General features: G+C 34.4%; 1 protein-coding gene across 4 annotated transcripts in view; it reads right to left on the reverse strand.

Moving 5' to 3' along the window:
* Window positions 1–19459, reverse strand: part of GAS2 (growth arrest specific 2) — a 179708-nt gene that overhangs the window by 119835 nt on the left and 40414 nt on the right. For all 4 annotated transcript variants that reach the window (XM_045371618.3, XM_065528372.2, XM_005578376.5 and 1 more), the window contains exons 2-3: window positions 15482–15646; window positions 5248–5369 (exon numbers count right to left, since the gene is read on the reverse strand). In XM_045371618.3, the coding sequence (XP_045227553.2) occupies window positions 5248–5369; window positions 15482–15626 (267 nt within the window). In that variant the 5' untranslated portion in view covers window positions 15627–15646. The remainder of the gene's footprint in view (window positions 1–5247; window positions 5370–15481; window positions 15647–19459) is intronic.

Genomic DNA, 19459 nt, shown 5'->3' on the forward strand with positions numbered 1-19459 from the left:
AACTTGCCATTTGGTTTGGTTTTCTCATCCTAAAACGATACTGCAAAGATTCGTTTCATTTATATTTTTGTCTTTAAACATTCTCAACTCCAGAAATATTGAGATTTATAATTACAGTGAATTTATATTATACTACCTATAAATGAATTAAATAAAATTACACATTAAACGGCTGCACACTGGTCTCAAATGTTTCCACCCATCTACTGCCCAACTCTGCGAAGTCTCTGCATTGCTCTCATGCAGAGTTAGAAAACGGCCCACTACACGAAAGCTAAGATTAACTACTTAGAGCTCACACACACAAAGAAGCTATTTTTAAATTGATCTATTGATGTTTGCAAGAAAGAATCATAGGACAGAATTGTTTCCATTCAGAGTATTTTATCAAAGCAAAGCTGGATATAAAAGAGTCATGGATTTATATCTAAAATATTAAATATGTGAACTAACATTTATTAAAATTTACTTTCAGATTTAAGAGCATTTAAATCATCCTTAATACAGACATACTTCACACATACCAGGCATAACTTACTCGTTCAAATTTGTTTACACAGCTGTAAAATCTCCAAATTAACTATCAACCAGGAAAAGTAAAAAATATTGCTATGAAAATGAGGAGATAAGATTAAAGCTGCTAGAAAAAAAATTACAGAGAGCTTCCTGTGGCATGGCTTTGGATGGGAGCAAGTTCGTTGTCAATTTTTTTTTTTTTTTTTTGAGACGGAGTCTCGCTCTGTCGCCCAGGCTGGAGTGCAGTGGCCGGATCTCAGCTCACTGCAAGCTCCGCCCCCCAGGTTCACGCCATTCTCCTGCCTCAGCCTCCGGAGTAGCTGGGACTACAGGCGCCCGCCACCTCGCCCGGCTAGTTTTTTGTATTTTTTAGTAGAGACGGGGTTTCACCGTGTTAGCCAGGATGGTCTCGATCTCCTGACCTCGTGATCCGCCCGTCTCGGCCTCCCAAAGTGCTGGGATTACAGGCGTGAGCCACCGCGCCCGGCCCGTTGTCAATTTTTTAAAAGTAATTCTGTTTCAACATCTCCCTATGCACAGTTTCACTAATTCAGAGCATGTATTGACTAATGCATCTATTTTTGCCACCATTTTTTTGGAACTTCAAAATGCCAAAATGAGAAATAATTCTGTACAAACCATACATGAACACATGAGTATAAACACATGTAAAAGCAGACTTAATATTGTAACCTCCAGACTATTTAAACTCAATTTTAAAGCCTCATTTTTTCTCATGGGAAATATTCACTGTAATCCTAATTACCTGGGTTGTAGTGAATCCGTTATTATTTAAATTTGTATTTAGATTTAATAATATCAACATGCTTACAATCTCATAACTTTTTGTTTGTTTGTTTCTAGACCAAAAATGAACTGAAAATCTTGAGTTCAACAGAAGTATTTTATGAACAATAGTAGCCATGAAGATATACATACTAACGTTTTGGCTTTTCATCTTTTAAAATTTTACTATAAAAGGCAGAAAAGAAAATGTAGTGATCTTTGCACTTTTCATATGGTAAGGCACAAATTATTATTGATTTAAGCTGCATATTACTGGCGGTCAGTTGTGAATATATAAATGCTGCTAAGAACACAGAAGGCAATTCAGTCAAGAGCAACTATGTCAACTTTTACTTCAGATCAAATTTGATGTATTGAGCAGTGAAAGTGAGGTCATAACTGGTATTTTTTTCAACTTTTATTTTAGGTTCAGAGGGGAGACATGTGCAGGATTGTTACATGGGTAAATTGCACCTTGTTGAGGTTGGGTATACAAACGATTTCATCACCCAGATAGTGAGCATAGAACCCAATAGGTAGTTTTTTGACCTTCACCCTCTTCCCGCCCTTCCTGCTCAAGTAGGCCCCAGTGTCTTTTGTTCTCCTCTTTGTGTCCATGTGTATTCAGTATTTGGCTCCCACTTATACGTGAGACCATGTGGTGTTTGGTTCTGTTCCTGCATTAACCTGCTTAAGATAATGGCCTTCAGCTGCCTCCATGTTTCTGTAAAGGACATGATTTTGGTTTCTTATGGCTGCATGGTATTCGTGGTATACAGGGACCATATTTTCTTTATCCAGTCCACCGTTGATGAGCATCTAGGTTGATTTCATGTCTTTGCTATAGTGAATAGTGCTGCTATGAACCCACAGGTGCACGTGATTTTTTGGTGAGATGACAATAAGTATTTTTAAACCTGCACTTGTTCAAGTAACACATTTAAGGTTTTATACTAAAACCTTTATCACAATCTGAAAAAAAATTTAGCTTCATATTCAGTCAAACAAAATTGCCTAGGTTCACAGAACTATTTCAAGTTTAATAATTTGCTGCAGTTCTACTACTAACTGAAAAATATTCTTTTGTTTCTTTATGTTTTATAGTTTTATTATAAAAATTATAATATTGAAATAAATGTTTAAAAGGAAAGTAGTTACATAACTTTCGATCCGTAAATATCCTCAATATTACATATTATCATGGAGATTGGGGCAAATGTATACATATCTGCACATAGCAACTCTCATGCTAAATACAAACATTTATAAAGCATTTATTTTCTCCCTTCCAAGTACTAACCAGGCCCGATCTTGCTTAGTTCCCGAGATCACATGAGATCGGGCATGTTCAGGGTGGTATGGCCATAGACTATAAAATATTTATTTTCTTATAGTTAATCGAAAATTCTTATGAGGGTCTCTTACTTTTCACATAGGAAAAAGAGATTTTATCAAGAGTCCTATTTTGTGCAATGCTCTATGGAAGGTATGCATGCGTAAGTATTACTCCTATTTCACAGATAAGGAAACTATGGCTCAGACATGTCCAATGAATAAATAAAACTAGAACCCAAGCAAAATGCACTTAATGTCAAAGCCTTTGACCTATAGGCTAATGCTTTAGGGTTATCTTACATTTGAGTCTTACAATTGCAAATCTATTTGGGAATCTTTGCTTCTGTTTTAAAAAAGCAAAGACTTACAAACAAAGCAAAACCAGAAAACTGCACAATGGCCTTAATAGAGTTGGTTAATCTTTATTACTCTGGAGGATTCAAGGATTCTTAACACTGAGGCATTGGGCTCTCCATCCTCAAAAACAAGCAATACGGGTTTCAGGAACCTCGTAATGTGAAGGTAATGCTTTCAAATGTCTGGGCACCACAGCTTATTTCCCTCTGTTCATTGCTTTACAGTAAACCTTCTATACAAATTGTCCTCTTATTGGCATTATATTTTCTCATCAGTAGCTGATGTAGAGGCCAGTTACATCACGATGGAAATGAGAGCAGAAGAAAAATTGGTGTCCTAACATTAAGCTTGACACAAAGCATTTTCATAAACAGTCTCCTCATTCCTGGGCTACCCATAATGAACCAAAATGAGACAGCATTAAACTTGCAAAGTTGTCTGTATCAGCTTCATGATTGGTCATTTACTAGCCAATCTTGTACAAATTACTTAGAGTCTTCAACCATCCAATCAAGGAGAAAATTAAAAGAAATTCATGGTTACCAAACTTTGCTGCGCATTAGAATCACCTGGGGTGCTTTTTAAAAATTCCAGTGCCCAGGTTTCACCCTATGGGATTAAATCAGAATGTTAAGGCATGGGATCCAGGTCTCGGTATTATTTTATTTTATTCTTATTTTTGAGAAAGGGTCTCACTTTGTCTCCCAGGCTGGAGTGCAGTGTTGTGATCTCGGCTCACTGCCACTTCAACCTCCTGGACTCAAGTGAACCTGACGTCTCAGCTTCCCAAATAGCTGGGACTACAGGAACCCACCACCATTCCCTGCTAGTTTTTTTGTGTTTTTCTTACAGATGGTGTTTCATCATGTTGCCTAGGCTGATCTTGAACTCCCGAGCTCAAGCAATCTGCCTGCCTTGACCCCCACAAACTGCTGAGATTACAGTCATGAACCATCACATCCAGCCCAGCTCTCAGCATTTTTCTTAAAGATGCTCAGGTAATTCCAATGTGCAGCAAAGTTTGGGAGCCACTTAATTAATTAATACCTTCACAGAGCTGCTTTTAAGATTTAAAAAAATAGAGGAAGGTTTTGTATATTATACAATACAGAGTAATAGAAAATATCTAAAAAATAAATTCAGTGGCAATACACACATATACACACACACACACACAAACACACACACCCCTTTTATTTTTTCTGTCAGAGTTGCACAAAAGCCTTAACAGTTGCTTTCTGTAGTAAGTTGTCTTCAACATTTTTATTTTTATTTTTTTATTTTTATTTTTTTTAGATAGAGTCTTATTCTGTCACTCAGGCTGGAGTGCAATGGTGTGATCTCTACTCACCACAACCTCTACTTCCTGGGTTCAAGCAATTCTCCTGCCTCAGCCTCCTGCGTCGCTGGGATTATAGACATGTGTCATGGTGCTGGGCTAAATTATTTTAATTTATTTTTTATGTATTTATTTATTTATTTTAGTAGAGATGGGTTTTGGCCAGGTTTGCCAGACTGGTCTCAAACTCCTGATCTCACGTAATCTGCCCACCTCAGCCTCCCAAAGCAAAGTACTGGGATTACATGCATGAGCCACCATGCCTAGTCAACATTATTTTAATATTTTTTATATCTCTTTTCATTCTCTATTAAAAATTAAGTACAATCTCTCTTGTTTTCTTCAAAAAAGTCAAACACCATACTTTCATCAAGTGTTTATAATCACTAGAAAAGAATATTAGAATTAATGTGGAGAAAAGAAATCTGAGTAGTTAGAAATAAAATATATAATTTGTCCAAATTTACTTAGTTCAATGGTACTATTATTTAGAATAAACAAAAAATTACAGTCCAGAAATTTTGATCTAGTATTCTGCCATAATATTTTTGAAAACAAAGATCTATTCAGTAAATCTTTCTTGGCTAGATTTGTGCATTGCCTAATGACACAATTATTTCTCTGCTAAGATTTTGGTCAATACTTTAGATTCATTGAGTTTATATACAACACTCTTTTAATACCATCATTTTTCATAAGCTTTTATTTAATTAGATTCACCAAAAGGATTATGCAATTTATGTAATTAGAGTGCAAATAACACATTACCTAATTAAAAAGAACCCTCTGTACTTTGTTGTTAGTATAGACCTTGATGCATCTGTTCACAATAAATTTTTAATTACATTCAATTTATAAGCAATTATAAATGTAATCTACCACCTAAGAGTGATTTTTGCATTGGGATCTTTTACCTTTGTGGGCTTGTTAACATCCATGCTCTCCTTGAATTTCTCCTGCACAGTTTCTGCAAGTTGACAGAGCAAGGCACCATTGTCCAACTTCTCCATAAAAGTTTCTGCTGTAATCTCCTTCCCTGAAATGACAAAAAGAAGCATTATAAAAAGAAAATCAAAATGTCAGATTCACACTAAATAAAATATTTGACACAATCTTATTACTAAAATTGCTATTCTAGCTGAGTTACGTATCTGGGATAGGAGCTTACCAGAAATAGTCATTTCTTTGGAATTTTCTATCTTCCGTTGGTTGCAAGAATTTCAGCATTTAATATTTTCATAACATAGTGCTAACTGCATAAAAGTTTTATTTCATATTAAAGGTGGCAAAATGATATCCTGGGTAAAAGAATTCCATCATTTAGTAATCAGGGGGAATGAAAACTAATCAACAAAACTCAAAGAACCAGCTTTACCAGTGATTTCACAATTTGGCCTCCATTAATCATTCCATTCTCATCCTCAATGGCCCATTAAATTACTTTGACCCATAAGGCAGGACATAATGCAGAACAAGTATTTTTTGTTAGGTGTATGTCTGACTACAAGAACAACGTAGGTCTCTCTCTCTCTCAACAGGATTGTACTCTATCACCCAATCTGGAGTGCAGTGGCAGGATCATAGCTCACTGCAGTTTCAGACTCTGGGGGCTCAAACAATCCTCCAGCCTCAGCCTCCAAAAGTACTGGGATTACAGTCATGTAATCTGGGGTGCACCCAGCCAGATCAATTTTCTTTAATTTAAAATAGAGCCATGTATATATTTTTAAAAACCACCACTGGGAACTTTAATAACATGGCCAATATATAAAACCATATCTCTAGATTCTATTGAAATGGTTTTCCTGATTAAAATAACACAGGTAGGCTGGGCACAGTAGCTCAGGCCTGTAATCCCAGAATTTTGGAAGGCCGAGGTAGGTGGATCACTTGAGCTCATGAGTTACAGACCAGCCATGGGGCAACATGGTGAAACCCCATTTCTACAAAAACACAAAAATTAGCCAGTCATGGTGGTGCATGCCTGCAGTCCCAGCTACTTGGGAGGCTGAGGTGGGAGGATGGCTTGGGTCTGGGAGGCAGAGGCTGCAGTGAGCTGAGATCCTGCTACTGCACTACTTTCTTATATACTCTTTCAAATCATATCTTTCTCAAAGCCCTCTCCTTTTTTTGTTTCCTATTAATCTAAATTTCAGAATATTCCGTTTTCCTGCCTTATGTTTCTGTAAATTATTAGTCAGAAGTCCTACAGATTCAAGCTTCCTTCTATTTCTCACGCCATAACCTTAATAAAAATCTTCATAATGTGATACTTAAACCTCTAGCAACAAGAACAATGGCTATTCTTTCTGTCCTCAGCTTCTCTCTCCAATACATACCATGCTCACTGCTAAAATTAAGATTGCTAAACACCGTCCTCACTGAGGCATTCTCCAGACACCTTTATTGCACAATCCCTAATTTTCTCCTTTACCTGGAATATGAAAACTACTTACATTATTTATAATATTTACTTTCTGTAATTTTGTGAAATAATTTTCTTATTATTTGAAAATGCGGCCTGGCATGGTGGCTCATGCCTGTAATCCCAGCACTTTGGGAGGCCAAGGTGGGCAGATCACCTGAGATCAGGAGTTCAAGACCAACCTGGCTAACTAGGTGAAACCCTGCCTCTACTAAAAGTACAAAAATTAGCCAGGTATGGTGGCGCACGCCTGTAATCCCAGCTACTTGGGAGGATGAGGCAGGAGAATGGCTTGAATCTGGGAGGCGGAAGTTGCAGTGAGCAGAGATCACACCACTGCACCCCAGCCTGGGCGATAGAGTAAGACTCTGTCTCATGAATAAATAAATAAATAAAATCCGGCTGGAACAACAGATGAACCATTTACCATTTAAGTTAAACTCACAATATCTAATATATTTGAATTTCAAGAAACATCTGCTTAAAATGAATTTTTTTTTTCCATTTTGGGGGGCAGTCTTAGGGACAAAGAATTACTTTTTAAACAAATGTCCTTTTTCCCCTACTGGGTAGTTCATATTTTGGCCCCCAATTAGAATAATGACTTCTGCAGGTGGAAAAACATCAGTAGCTTTAAATATTCACCACACAGGTAGCCTGTGCAGAACTTTCATTTCAAAACTGTGTGCAGCTCCGTTCAGAAATGAAAGTAGCATGCCAAAATACAAAAAGCCAGCATAACAGAATGTGTATTGTGTATTCATCATATTGGCCTTCATTTTCCTTTTCTTTTTTTTTTTTTTTTCAACAGAAAGTGACTAGCCACAGACTGGAGTGCAGTGGCACAATCTCAGCTTTATTGCCGAAATCTATTGCTAGGCTGGAGTGCAGTGGCATGATCTCGGCTCACTGCAACCTCTACCTCCCAAGTAGCTGGGACTACAGGCATATGCCACCATGCCCAGCTAATTTTTGTATTTTTAGTAGAGACAGGGTTTCACCATGTTAGCTCCAATGGTCTCGATTTCTTGACCTAGTGATCTGCCCACCTCAGCCTCCCAAAGTGCTGGGATTACAGGCATGAGCTGCCACGCCAGGCTGCATTTTTTAATAATAACAAAATTATTTCACAAAATTACAGAAAGTAAATATTAGCAATAATTTTCTTAATTATAGTGTTATTCAAATAAATTTAAATTTTAAGATAAAGAAGATAAACTTTAAATTGTTGAATTATTTCTTTACACATTACTTGCAAGACTTTCCATTTTTAATAGATCTTTATATATTTTTATTTCATTAAATTCTATGGCAATTTGAAGATTCTATTCATAATTTTAAGTTATAAGATGTTTACAATATACTTAAAAGAACACATAAATCATAAAAAGAAAAAAATTGCTTTCATTAAAAACCCATTAACAATTTACCAAAAGGTACGATTTTTACTTTTTATGCATTATATCTTTTTAGTTATCCTGTTTTTCATGAATACTTGTAAAAAGAATTTTACATTGAACATCTGTATCTAATGAAAAATATATTAGGTGTCAGCTTTCAATTCTGTACATTTTATAGCTCTGAAAGGTGAGTTTTTTTTGGCTAAAACAGACTATTACATACTTTATAGTTGAAATGTACTGCCTCAAATGAAGAAAAAATACAAGTCTGAGACTTTTATAAATAACTTCATGTGTAACATATTTTCCTTCCAATGATTAAAAATTATTAAATATATACTTTATGATTACAACCACTGTGTGATTGTAAGAAATCAGTTGTAATCTTTATATGGGGATGATATATTATCTAGTTCTTTATTGCATTAATATTAATAATATCAACAGTATTTTTTTCAAAAAACAATACAATATAAAAGTAGTTGAATTTATCTATGGCAAATTCTTAAGAACGGGCTATGTAGAAATAATTACAATTTCTCAAGTAAAAGTCATACATAGGTAAATATCTCTGTTAAACAGAATCGGATCTTCTGTAATTTAAATTGTGCACCTGGTTTAACACATCAGACTACACGTACTGGAAACAGTGTGATTTTAGCACCAGAAAATCATTTCTTCCCTAACCCTAGCATTTCATTTTGGTTGGTGTTTGCAGGGAAAGAAAGAACAATAAATAGATACAATTAAAGTATGTTAAAGTCCTGACCAGTGCTGGTCCATAAAGCCATTGGTTTGAACATTAATCTAGCGTATCCTAGTCTAGAAGTAATAGTTTTGCTTCCTGAATTTATAATTGTGATATTTAATCTTCACATGATTAATTTAGTCAAGAATGACAACTTGCCAGTAGATCAAAATCAGGAAATTTGATTAAATGTTGTGGCTAGTCGCTTTCTGTTAAAACATTATAGCTCAAAGGTGGGATATAAACATCTGCCTGAAATCTTTTGCCAGGCAACTATAATCAACATGCACACACATACACATCAGTGTATTCCTCCCAGAAATATGTTTGCCATAACTTTTGTAAAGATTTACATATCAGTCTATAAAGTGTTTTAGACTGGGGCCACCTGGAAAAAAATAATCCTTTTAATCTTCTAAGTTGCTGAGAAAGAATGTTTTCTTCCCAATAAATTAGCAGTATTAAATTTCTAAAGAATTCTAATAATAATATTTAACAGTTGAGTTATTATTATATGTCAAGTACTGTTCTAAGCATTTTACATGAATTAATGCATTTAATCTTCTCAAGAAAACTGTGAAGTGGGTGCTACTATATATCCATTTTACAGATGGTGAAACAGATGTATAGATTAAGTAACCTGCCTCAGGTCAACTAATTCGCGGGCAGAGGAACTTGGCTCTTTGGCAATTTAGGTTCAGAGTTTATGCTTTTAGCCACTATGCTTGACTACTTAAATATTTGCTGAATACACAAATGACTATTTTCCATGACAATGAATTATCCCTCTTGCAGTTGTCTTTTTCTATGTAGAAACACCACAGAAACCTCTTTAGGAAAAAAAGAGAAAAAAATAAAAGCTTGGGGTTGAAGATTGTGGTGCTGAAAAATGAATCGCAATCCACCTTGTAGGTTGGAGAATGGCTAACAATATCATTCAGGCAAGTTCTGGTACTTGGCATGATTCACTGAAGAAGAAAGTTGGTATATTTTTAATCCCTAAAGATGATCCAGATACTATCAAATTCTATTTTCATCCCCACTGTACCTCTCAATACAAATATATTTTTCTAACTGGAGAATTCAAAGTGGTTCATATGCTGTCTACAGTTTCAAGGTTGTAAGATAGGAAACAGTTCATTATATGCAAAATCCCTAGACCAGCACTTGCTTCACACTAATTTTCAAGTGTCTACCCTGAATTTACATCAAAAAATATAAAGCTGGTTCTGCTGCACAAATCACATACAAAATTAGGATAACTGCTCTGAAAGGTGTCAACTTGTGAACATGAAGGTGATTCTGTAAGCTTTTGAACTAACACAAGATACCACCTGTCCTACGGAATTTTTGTTGGCTATACCAAGAATATGAGAACCCTGCAGAATAAGTATCTGGCAAAAGGGCCACAAGAAAAAAGAAAAGCAAGCTGTTCCAAACTCATTAGATAGTAGCTGTATTTGACAGCAGCAACCCTAATAAATAGGTGCTTAAATGTTTAATGCTGAAAATTTTATTTTTTAAGAATAACTGAAAATAATGAAATGTTACATATTGCTTGTATTAAGTAGAAAACAACTGCATTTTATTTTGTATGCATGCACAAAGCTCAGAGAGGGGGAAAATCACCATGATATCAACTGTCAATGCATTTTCTAAATATAAGTAAAATCAATTCAGCATAACTTGATTTTTAATATATCTGATGATGTATTCAAAGTCCCTGCATTATCCAAACACATATGCCTATATCCTAAAGATCTATAAGCTTTAAGAACAATTTTAATTTATTTGATGTTTAACAACTATAATCCTTTCTTTGAAATACACTCCCATGTAATTTATACAGCATTAGACAAATATTAATTGAAAATAAAGGCAAGCCATCATTTTCAATTAAAAATACATATGAAATAGACAATTTGAGAACATTTATTTTAGTGTATAATCAAAGCCAAGCCAGTAATATTCTTCACAAGTCCATCAATAATTATAAAAGTAGTAGAATATGCCTAATGTATTTGAATAATGGGTGGTTGCCATAATCCAGGACTGTTAATGTAATAACATGCTGTTTGCTCACAATGACAATTAAAAATTTCCCCAAGCTTTATTTACATATACAATTCATGTTCTAATATACCCTAAGGGCATAGTTAAATAAAAGATTAGCAATATTTGGTTCATGAGCAAAAATACCAAAAGACCTAAAATAAAAATAAAATGTGTATATTTAATGTCAATAGGCAACAATGGCTGAAGAAACTTTTTATAAAGAAAGACGATAAGATCTTCATGACTGTTTTGCTGTCTTTTTTGAATGTTGGTCACAAAACTGCTCCGTGGTGCCAGCCATTATTCAAAAACATACTAGGACTGCAAAGAGTATTTTCTATAAGATCAGTAGATATATCCAAGGATATGTAAATAGTCAGTAAATATTACATGATAATCTTCTCGTTAATTAATGTGTGCTACCCCCTAGATAAATCTCAGCTACTATAAACTATTTATTCATTTTAACTAGTTAACATCACAAGACAGCTTGTATTTTATATTCTAATATATAAATTTCAGTTAGCTTAAAAGTTTGCAGTTGATGCTTTAATCCTATGCCTAGGAATTTAAAATGATATTTATTATTATTACTGATTAAGTAAGTATATTTCTGGGAAATGACAGTATAATACATATATACATTACATGAATATGAACATTGGTTTATGAACTAATAAAATCACTTTCTTCTCCATCGAATCATTTTGATCCATCAAAATATCAGAATATAAATGGAGTATTCTTTAAGGAACCATATTTTTAATAGACAGTTTATATGTACGATCAGAAATATCTGAATTTAGAACATCATTAATACTCCTTTTGAAAAACATAAAAGGAAAAAAATTACATTTTAGACAAGCATACTAGAAATCAGGAGAAAAATCTTTCCACAAGTAAACTCTAATGGCACAACAGCAACATCTAATTAAAAGTTTTAATTTAACATGTAAATTTCTACCTCAGTTAGGAATTCAGAGGAGATATATCAATTCTGAAGTTACTTTCAAGACATTTTCTTTTTATGTTTTTTACTTTGTATCTCTTTCAAGTAGATAAAAAGCAAGACTTGAAAAAGAGTGGCATAATAAAAATCTGCAAATATTTCTGAAGTGACAAAACAGCCAATAATAAATTATTTTAAAATATACTTTAATTGCTCTATTTCCAAAGTATGTGAGTACTAAATGTACCTAAGTGTAAGAAAAATATCTTCTAACATAACCATAAATTTATTCTTTCCCTCCTTATTATCACCATTCTAGTACACAATGCATTTTTCTACCTCCAAATGTTTTACCACGTTTCAATAATCTCAGGTTATTAGTCCACTTATCAAATTGCGATGAGAATATTGACTTGAAGTCTATTATCTGTCTACTTTGTATGAACTGAAGTCAATTCAAAGGTTAAACTTTACTGTATCTTGAGATTCTTTTAGGATTCCTTTTCTGAGAAAATTTCACAAGTCATGAATTGCATTTGTGTTATAACTACTAACATTAAAAAAGTCTTAATTTGAAGGAAAAAAGTCATTCATTTATGTAAATCTCCTCCCTGTTTATGTATATTGATGACTCTCTCAACTACCCCAAACTGGGTCTCAAGAGATGGATTTCCTAAAACTCAGACTTTGGGATCTGGAAAGGACATTAGAGATCATCTACTTCAACCCCTTCATTTTATGGTTGAAGACACTGAGCCCAGAAAAGATGGCTGAGTGACTTTGGGCAAGTTTCCTACCAAGTAGCAGAGCCAGAACCAGAGGCCAGGTCTCCTGACGCCCAGTTAGGAGCCAGGTCTCCTGACTTTTAATCCAAGGATCTTTCCATTACAAACACTGACTCTCTATTCTTTGAGGCTGTCTTGGGCTGCTCACACTGATCAAGCTGCCTTGTAAATTACCACACTCACTAAATAAAATGCCTTTGATGACAAGTCATAGGACATTATAGCATACCTTTATAAGCAGGCTATACTCTAATTAATCACACTCTTCCTCTGTTTAGAACATCTCAATGGTTTCTCATAGATCATACTGTAAATTATAAGCTCCTTAATATGATCTTCAAAGTAATATATGATCCAGCCCAAACATGTGTCATGAAACTCTCTATTTCTTTTCTGTTGAAACTAGACTTGCTTCATTTCTTGCAATGTACCAAGCTCCTTCCTACCTCAATACATGCCCTTCCCTCCTTGCAAAGGCTCTTACCCCATGTTTGGTCTGGCTAGCTATTAATCTTAGTTCTCAGTTTAAATATACATTCCCATAAAGAAGATTTCCCAATCCCTCTGATCCTTTGCCCTACTCCTACCTCAATTTACATTTTAATTGCAACTTGTATCTTTTAGTGTTTATAACAAGTAATAGATTATACATTCAATTACTTATTTACTGTGTTTTTTTTGCTAATCTACTCTAAGCTTTGCAAGAATAGGTACTACATCTATTCTTAATCACTATCTTCCAGTACCTAGATGACTGTCTGGAACACAATAATCATAATAGTTATTATTTACTGCTTGATTATGTGCCATACCTTCTTCTAAAGGCAATTATCTCATTCAAACCCCCAACAATCCCATAAGGTCGGTTTTATTATGGTATTTATTTTATAGATTATATAACCAAGACACAGTGCAATAAGACACGTGCCCAGTATCACATAGTAAGTGATAAAACCAAGATTTGAATTGAAGCATTCTTATTCCAGAGTCGATGTTTTTACCAATGCTTATGCTGCTGCACACTCAAATGTTTGTTGGAAAAAAATGAAAAAATGATGCACAAAATCAAATTTTCACTGAACTATATAAGTAGTATAATAACAAAAACAGTATAGTGTTTACTAGGACCAGATACTGTTCAAAGTACTATACGTATTTTAATCATTCACTCCCACAGCAGCCCTACAAAGTAGTTACTACTGTTATTACCACTGTACAGATGAGGAAAATGAGGCACAAGAGAGGTAAGTAACTTGCCCAAGATCACACTGCTACCAAGTGGCAGAGCTGGGGTTCAAACACAGGCAGTCTATTTCCAGAGCCTGTGCTCTTAACTTTTATTCTATACTACCATACTTGTGATTGCCTACATCGGAAAACAGATAGCTCAAATTTAATAATTAATTCCTAATATAGCAATCATTAGTGAACCCAAAAAAGACAGAAGAGAGAGAAAAATCCATCTGCTTAGGCTTAAATAACCCCCACTCCTTGATGGAGATAAAAGGTCCTCTGCATGAATGAATTGCTGAAAGGTGTAGCCCCTTCCTTCTGGAGGAGAGACTTCCATAGCAGCGTGAAGGGTCTTTCTGGGGAGTGTCTTCTTTTTCTGACCTCACTATTTGCTGGTGAAGGGTACAATTTGCATACCCATATTCAGTAGCCTTGGTTAGACTACAGAGTTGCCAAAATTGTGTGCACACCATGAAGAAAAACGAAACATAGGATAAAGAAATCCTAGGATAAAGACTAAAAAATAAATAAATACAAAAGCCATGCAAAAATCCAGAGCCATGGAGAGAAAGCAAAACTCTGATAAAATGTGCTAAACCCCTGCCAAAAATTGCTAAAATTTCAGATGGACGGGGTGCACCTTCCTAAGCTCTTTAGTTTCATTAGCTAGAAAATAAGGATAACAGCCCTTACCTTGACAGATTCTTTAAATAATAAAATAGTGTTGATGAAATCTCCCCTGCAAATGATAAAGCTGCATGCAAGTTCTATGTTTACGCAATGCTCAAATCTTGTATCTTATAAAGTCTACAGGGATCTTTTTTCTCACATTTAAATTAAATTTATTCTCTGTGAAAAACTTAGTGGAAATAGTGTTGCTATATATGATGATCCTTTAAATATGTGATTCTATTTTTCACATAGTTGAAATTTTATCCTGTGAATATGAAAGCACAACAGCAACAAAAGGATAGGCATCTTTACCAGGAGGTAGCATGAGGTCAGCAAAAGTACTGTTAGACTAGACCTTAAAAACAAAAGCAAATGGAAATGAAAAATTTTAGTTCAGGGTTAGATGATTCCAGTCAGCTCATTTGGAAAAAGGATACATGATTTTGTTCCTGAGTCTGAGTATTCAGCAGTTTTAGAAGGTGTGCTGTAAAAGTAGGGCAAAGAAATCCAGATTTAGAAGCCAGATTTTACAGACACTGTGGCCTGTGTACAATGTCAAAAGAATAGGTCAAATTGGTCAGCTGCATGAAAGAAAAGCCAAAAATAAATCAGACCAGCATATAGATAAAATAAGCAATCTGACCGCATATTTCCACATTTGAGTGCATCATATTGGAATTACTAAGCACAGTTAATGTGACAGACATTGGGAAATTCATTAAAATTTTCCACCTGCCTCAGGTTTCCCCAGTGCAAATGCCAAATAGTAAAAGTCTTTCTTTCCAAGGTGCTATCACATGCTTAGGTGAAGGACACTACAGGAGGAAAAATAAAACAAAAACTGTTATCTTTGATCACAAAATGAGATCTTATAACCTTACCTAATAGATTGGTTAACCACAAGGCCAGATCTTCTTTCATTGGTAGCAAATTAGCTTCATGTCTGCTGGCTAGCCATTGGCTATACTGATGCATATCAGAGAGGCCAGGTCCACTGCGTATCTTTGGGCTCAGAGCAGTGCACATTATTTATCCACTTGTAATACCTGTTTTGGAAACAAAAGAGCAATTGCTTTTTATACAGACTTCTCTCACTAAAATGTTGTCATCATGACATTATAATGAACTGGATCTATGGGTTTTTTGATGACAGATCAGTTTGTTAATTATTAAACCCCATGAAACACTATTTGCTTTATCTGTACTGGCCCTCTCACTTTTGGCCAACCACTTAGCAGGAAAACAGCAGTAATCAAAGGTCAAATAGAAAATCAAACAAGAAGCTCCAAGTTTGTATGAAACAATATACTTGGAAAGAGCCAGCTTCTAAGCAAGAAATTCCACTTATTGAAACACAAAAAAATGTTAAAATGTTAGTGTCCAGTTTGTTAGCTCCTATTGTTTGGCTACTATTTAAAACCATAGATTTTCACCAAATTTTATGAACTGAACACTAGCAATGACAGCATTTGTACAACTCACTGTAAACACATGATCATTACCTTTAATATTGTAGCCTAAAATGTTAAGCAAATCACTTCCTTTTTGGAGACGGCCAAGCAATCATGGACTCACAATTTAGAGAACTGGGTAAAAAGCGGGGGAAGAGGTATACCCAAAGACTCTCTACTACACTTCTCTCTTGCAGTCAAAGGAACCAAAAAAAAAAAAAAAAAGAAAAAGAAAGAGAGAGAGAGAGGATAAGTGACTTCACCAAGATCATATAGCTAGGTCATGACAGAACTAGTCTTGAACCTGAGTCTTCGTATTCCCAAGACCACTGCCCTTTCTGTAATGACACATTTTTACAAAACGGAATAGTTAAGAACCCATATTGATGATAACCCAAGAACTGCACCATAGTTCTAACAAATGCTGCCAGAGGTGTTTGTTTGTCCTCTGCTATCGCTACAATAATCTCTTTCTCTTTCTTGCTTTTTATCTTTCCACTGTATTTGTTTTACATGCAGGGTTTTGTTTGAAATTATCTTTGGAGTAGAAGTACTTAAATATCTTACACCTATAAAAACAAGGATGCTTTCATTAACCTGACCATATTGTAAAGTAGTGCAATCCCCCACTTGGGTTGTAGACAAGGTATTTGAAAAATAGTTGGCCTTGAATATAGCATTTTGGTTTATTTGTTTGTTTGTTTTGTATTTTTTAGTGGAGATGGGGCTTCATCATGTTGGCCAGGCTGGTCTTGAACTCCTGACCTCAAGTGATACACCTACCTCGGCCTCCCAAAATGCTGGGATTACAGGCGTGAGCCACCATGCCTAGACAGACTATAGCACTTTTGTATGCATTATTTATAGGATGTAAGACTACAGAAGAACTAATGAAGCAGTTAATATAATAGTCATAATGTTTAACAACATGTAGGATTCTACTCTGTATATAAATATGCTTATGAAATAACCAGATGCATTATGACTATATGACAGTGAAAATGAAAATATTTACAATAGGCCAGAAGTAATGTTTATATGGTATCATGGGGTTTTCAGCGATATTCCAGTATTTATGGCATTTTAAAGTTACCAATAAGTTATATATTCTCCTTTTGGTTTTATCATTTGAAACTCTACATAGTATTCCTTTCCAGGTAACCTCAAACTCTAATTCACTTAACATAAGTTAATTTCTTTTAAATATTGCCTTTGAAGAAAAAATAAGACACTGGTGTTTAGAAAAATGCAAAGTGGGAGCATCTCCCAAATATTTTGCTGTAGCGATAGAAAAGACTGTTGGGAGTATGAGTAAGTACCTAAAAGGTATCATAAGTACACTATTTAAAAGCATAATTTCATTTATAATTAAATTACTCGAGTAATTTTTTGAAAAAAATACCATAAATTTTCTCTGAAAACATTACATATATGTTTATATATATATATATATATATATATATATATATATATATATATATATATATATATATAAATTCAACCATTATAAATGTGAACTGCTTTTAATATACTTTGCCATATGTTGTTAGATTGTCATTACGGGAATCAGAACATCACCACTTTTTATTATTTCATAGTTAATAATGACATTATCCATATAAAGTCCTAAAGTTTTCTCCAAATTCTGTGATTAAACACCAAAAACCTAAAGCATTTTCTGCCCCAGTTAAAAAAAATATATGTCTAGTCCCAGAAAAAACAAAACATCTCCCTGTAGCTGGTTAAGATTCCTATATGCCAGCTAGCCTCAGAAACATTTAAGTAATACATGTGAGCACAAGATTCATATATTGAAATAACTAATTGAAATCTTAAAAGGGTTACCTCTAAAATGCCTTTCTTCTCAAGACACAATCTCTCCCACTACTTTCCTGAAAGTGAGATGTGGCCGTTCAGTAACTTTACCTACACCCTATTATGTGCTCTGCAACTTCCATTTAAGCATCAGAGTCCTATTTTGCTCTACAAAAGCAAGAAGACACCTCAGATTCTTAAGCTCATTGTCCGGCAAAGAATTTATCAAGGGATAGTTTACAGTAAGCCTAATGGCATGTAACAATTTCAATGAGCCAGAAGGACACAATCCTTTCCCTCAAAACCTCTAAACAGTGAAGTTTTTATTTTCCTTGACAGTGGCACATTTATTTCTCATGTACTCTGTCCTGTGTTTTGCCAGAAAACTAACTCAAACTACCTTCTAATAATTAGAGATGAACATTAAGTAAAAACAATAAGAAAAATTAGGCAATTTTTATTTTGCTACTTTGTATACAGTCAAAAGTTTAGTGGTGAAAAAAAAAAGCAAAAATACAGTTACATTTTCCCACAAGATAGAGGTGAGAGAAAGAAGGCTTAGTGAGTAATTAACATGCAGTAGAAGTTACACAATTAGACTTATGTCAAATATGTAGAAACCTAAAGTCACTGTCATAGATAAGGACTCTTCTGTTTAAGTCCCTTCTTAAAAGAATTCAGATTCTCAATCCAATTTCTCCTGATCCTTTAAAAGAATTCAGATTCTCAATCCAATTTCTCCTGATCCTTTTTTCACATTTCAAATCACTGCCAAACTTAACATGACTCAACGGTTTGGCTGAAAGTCAATACATGGAGGTCTTGGATTTAGATTTGGCTAGCCATGAATACGAAACATGAAAATGGATTCAGCTAGCATGATCAAAATTTGGAGTATGGAGAATTTACCCCTTGGTGAAGTAGTTTCCAACTACAATGATTACATTGTGGTGAAGAAAGGTCAAATTAATTTCTATTATTCCCATAAAAAGATCACTATGGAATTTTACCCGTCTTATAACTTTTTAAAGAAATGTTTAGTCAATATGGATCAGATGAATTACATCCTAAAGAACAAGCTACACAAAAAGATCATTTCAGTTCTTTTAATTCATTCAAAAGTGTTCAAAACCACAAGAGATGCCAAGGGGTAACTTTTAAAGGTGGGAAATAAAGTGACTGATGATTCATCAGACTTGAAGAAAACAGTGAGGTTAGGAAGAAAGAAAAACCTTTTTGTATAATGTGCCTAAACATTGAATGATGTTTCCAATAAAGTATATATAGTCCAAGTATTTTAAAAGCTTGATAAGTAACTTTGGTAATTGTTAAACAAAGTCAATACTTTAAAAAGAAGAGTAAGACTCAAATACTTCTATGGCTCCTCCAAGCTTTCTCGGTCTTCCTAAAATGGATAACCAACCCTTAGGTCTAGGAATTCAGAAAAATAAAACTTAAAGAGAAAAACATGCAGAAACTTAATACTAAATCCTTCAAAGACTGTGTGTGTATATATTTTTTCTTTCTTTCCATAGCAGAAGTGATTCTGGAATAACAATTATGAATATGATGAGACTTGAAATAGCCCAGGAG

This window comes from Macaca fascicularis, chromosome 14, assembly GCF_037993035.2.
Source record: "Macaca fascicularis isolate 582-1 chromosome 14, T2T-MFA8v1.1".
NCBI lineage: Eukaryota > Metazoa > Chordata > Mammalia > Primates > Cercopithecidae > Macaca > Macaca fascicularis.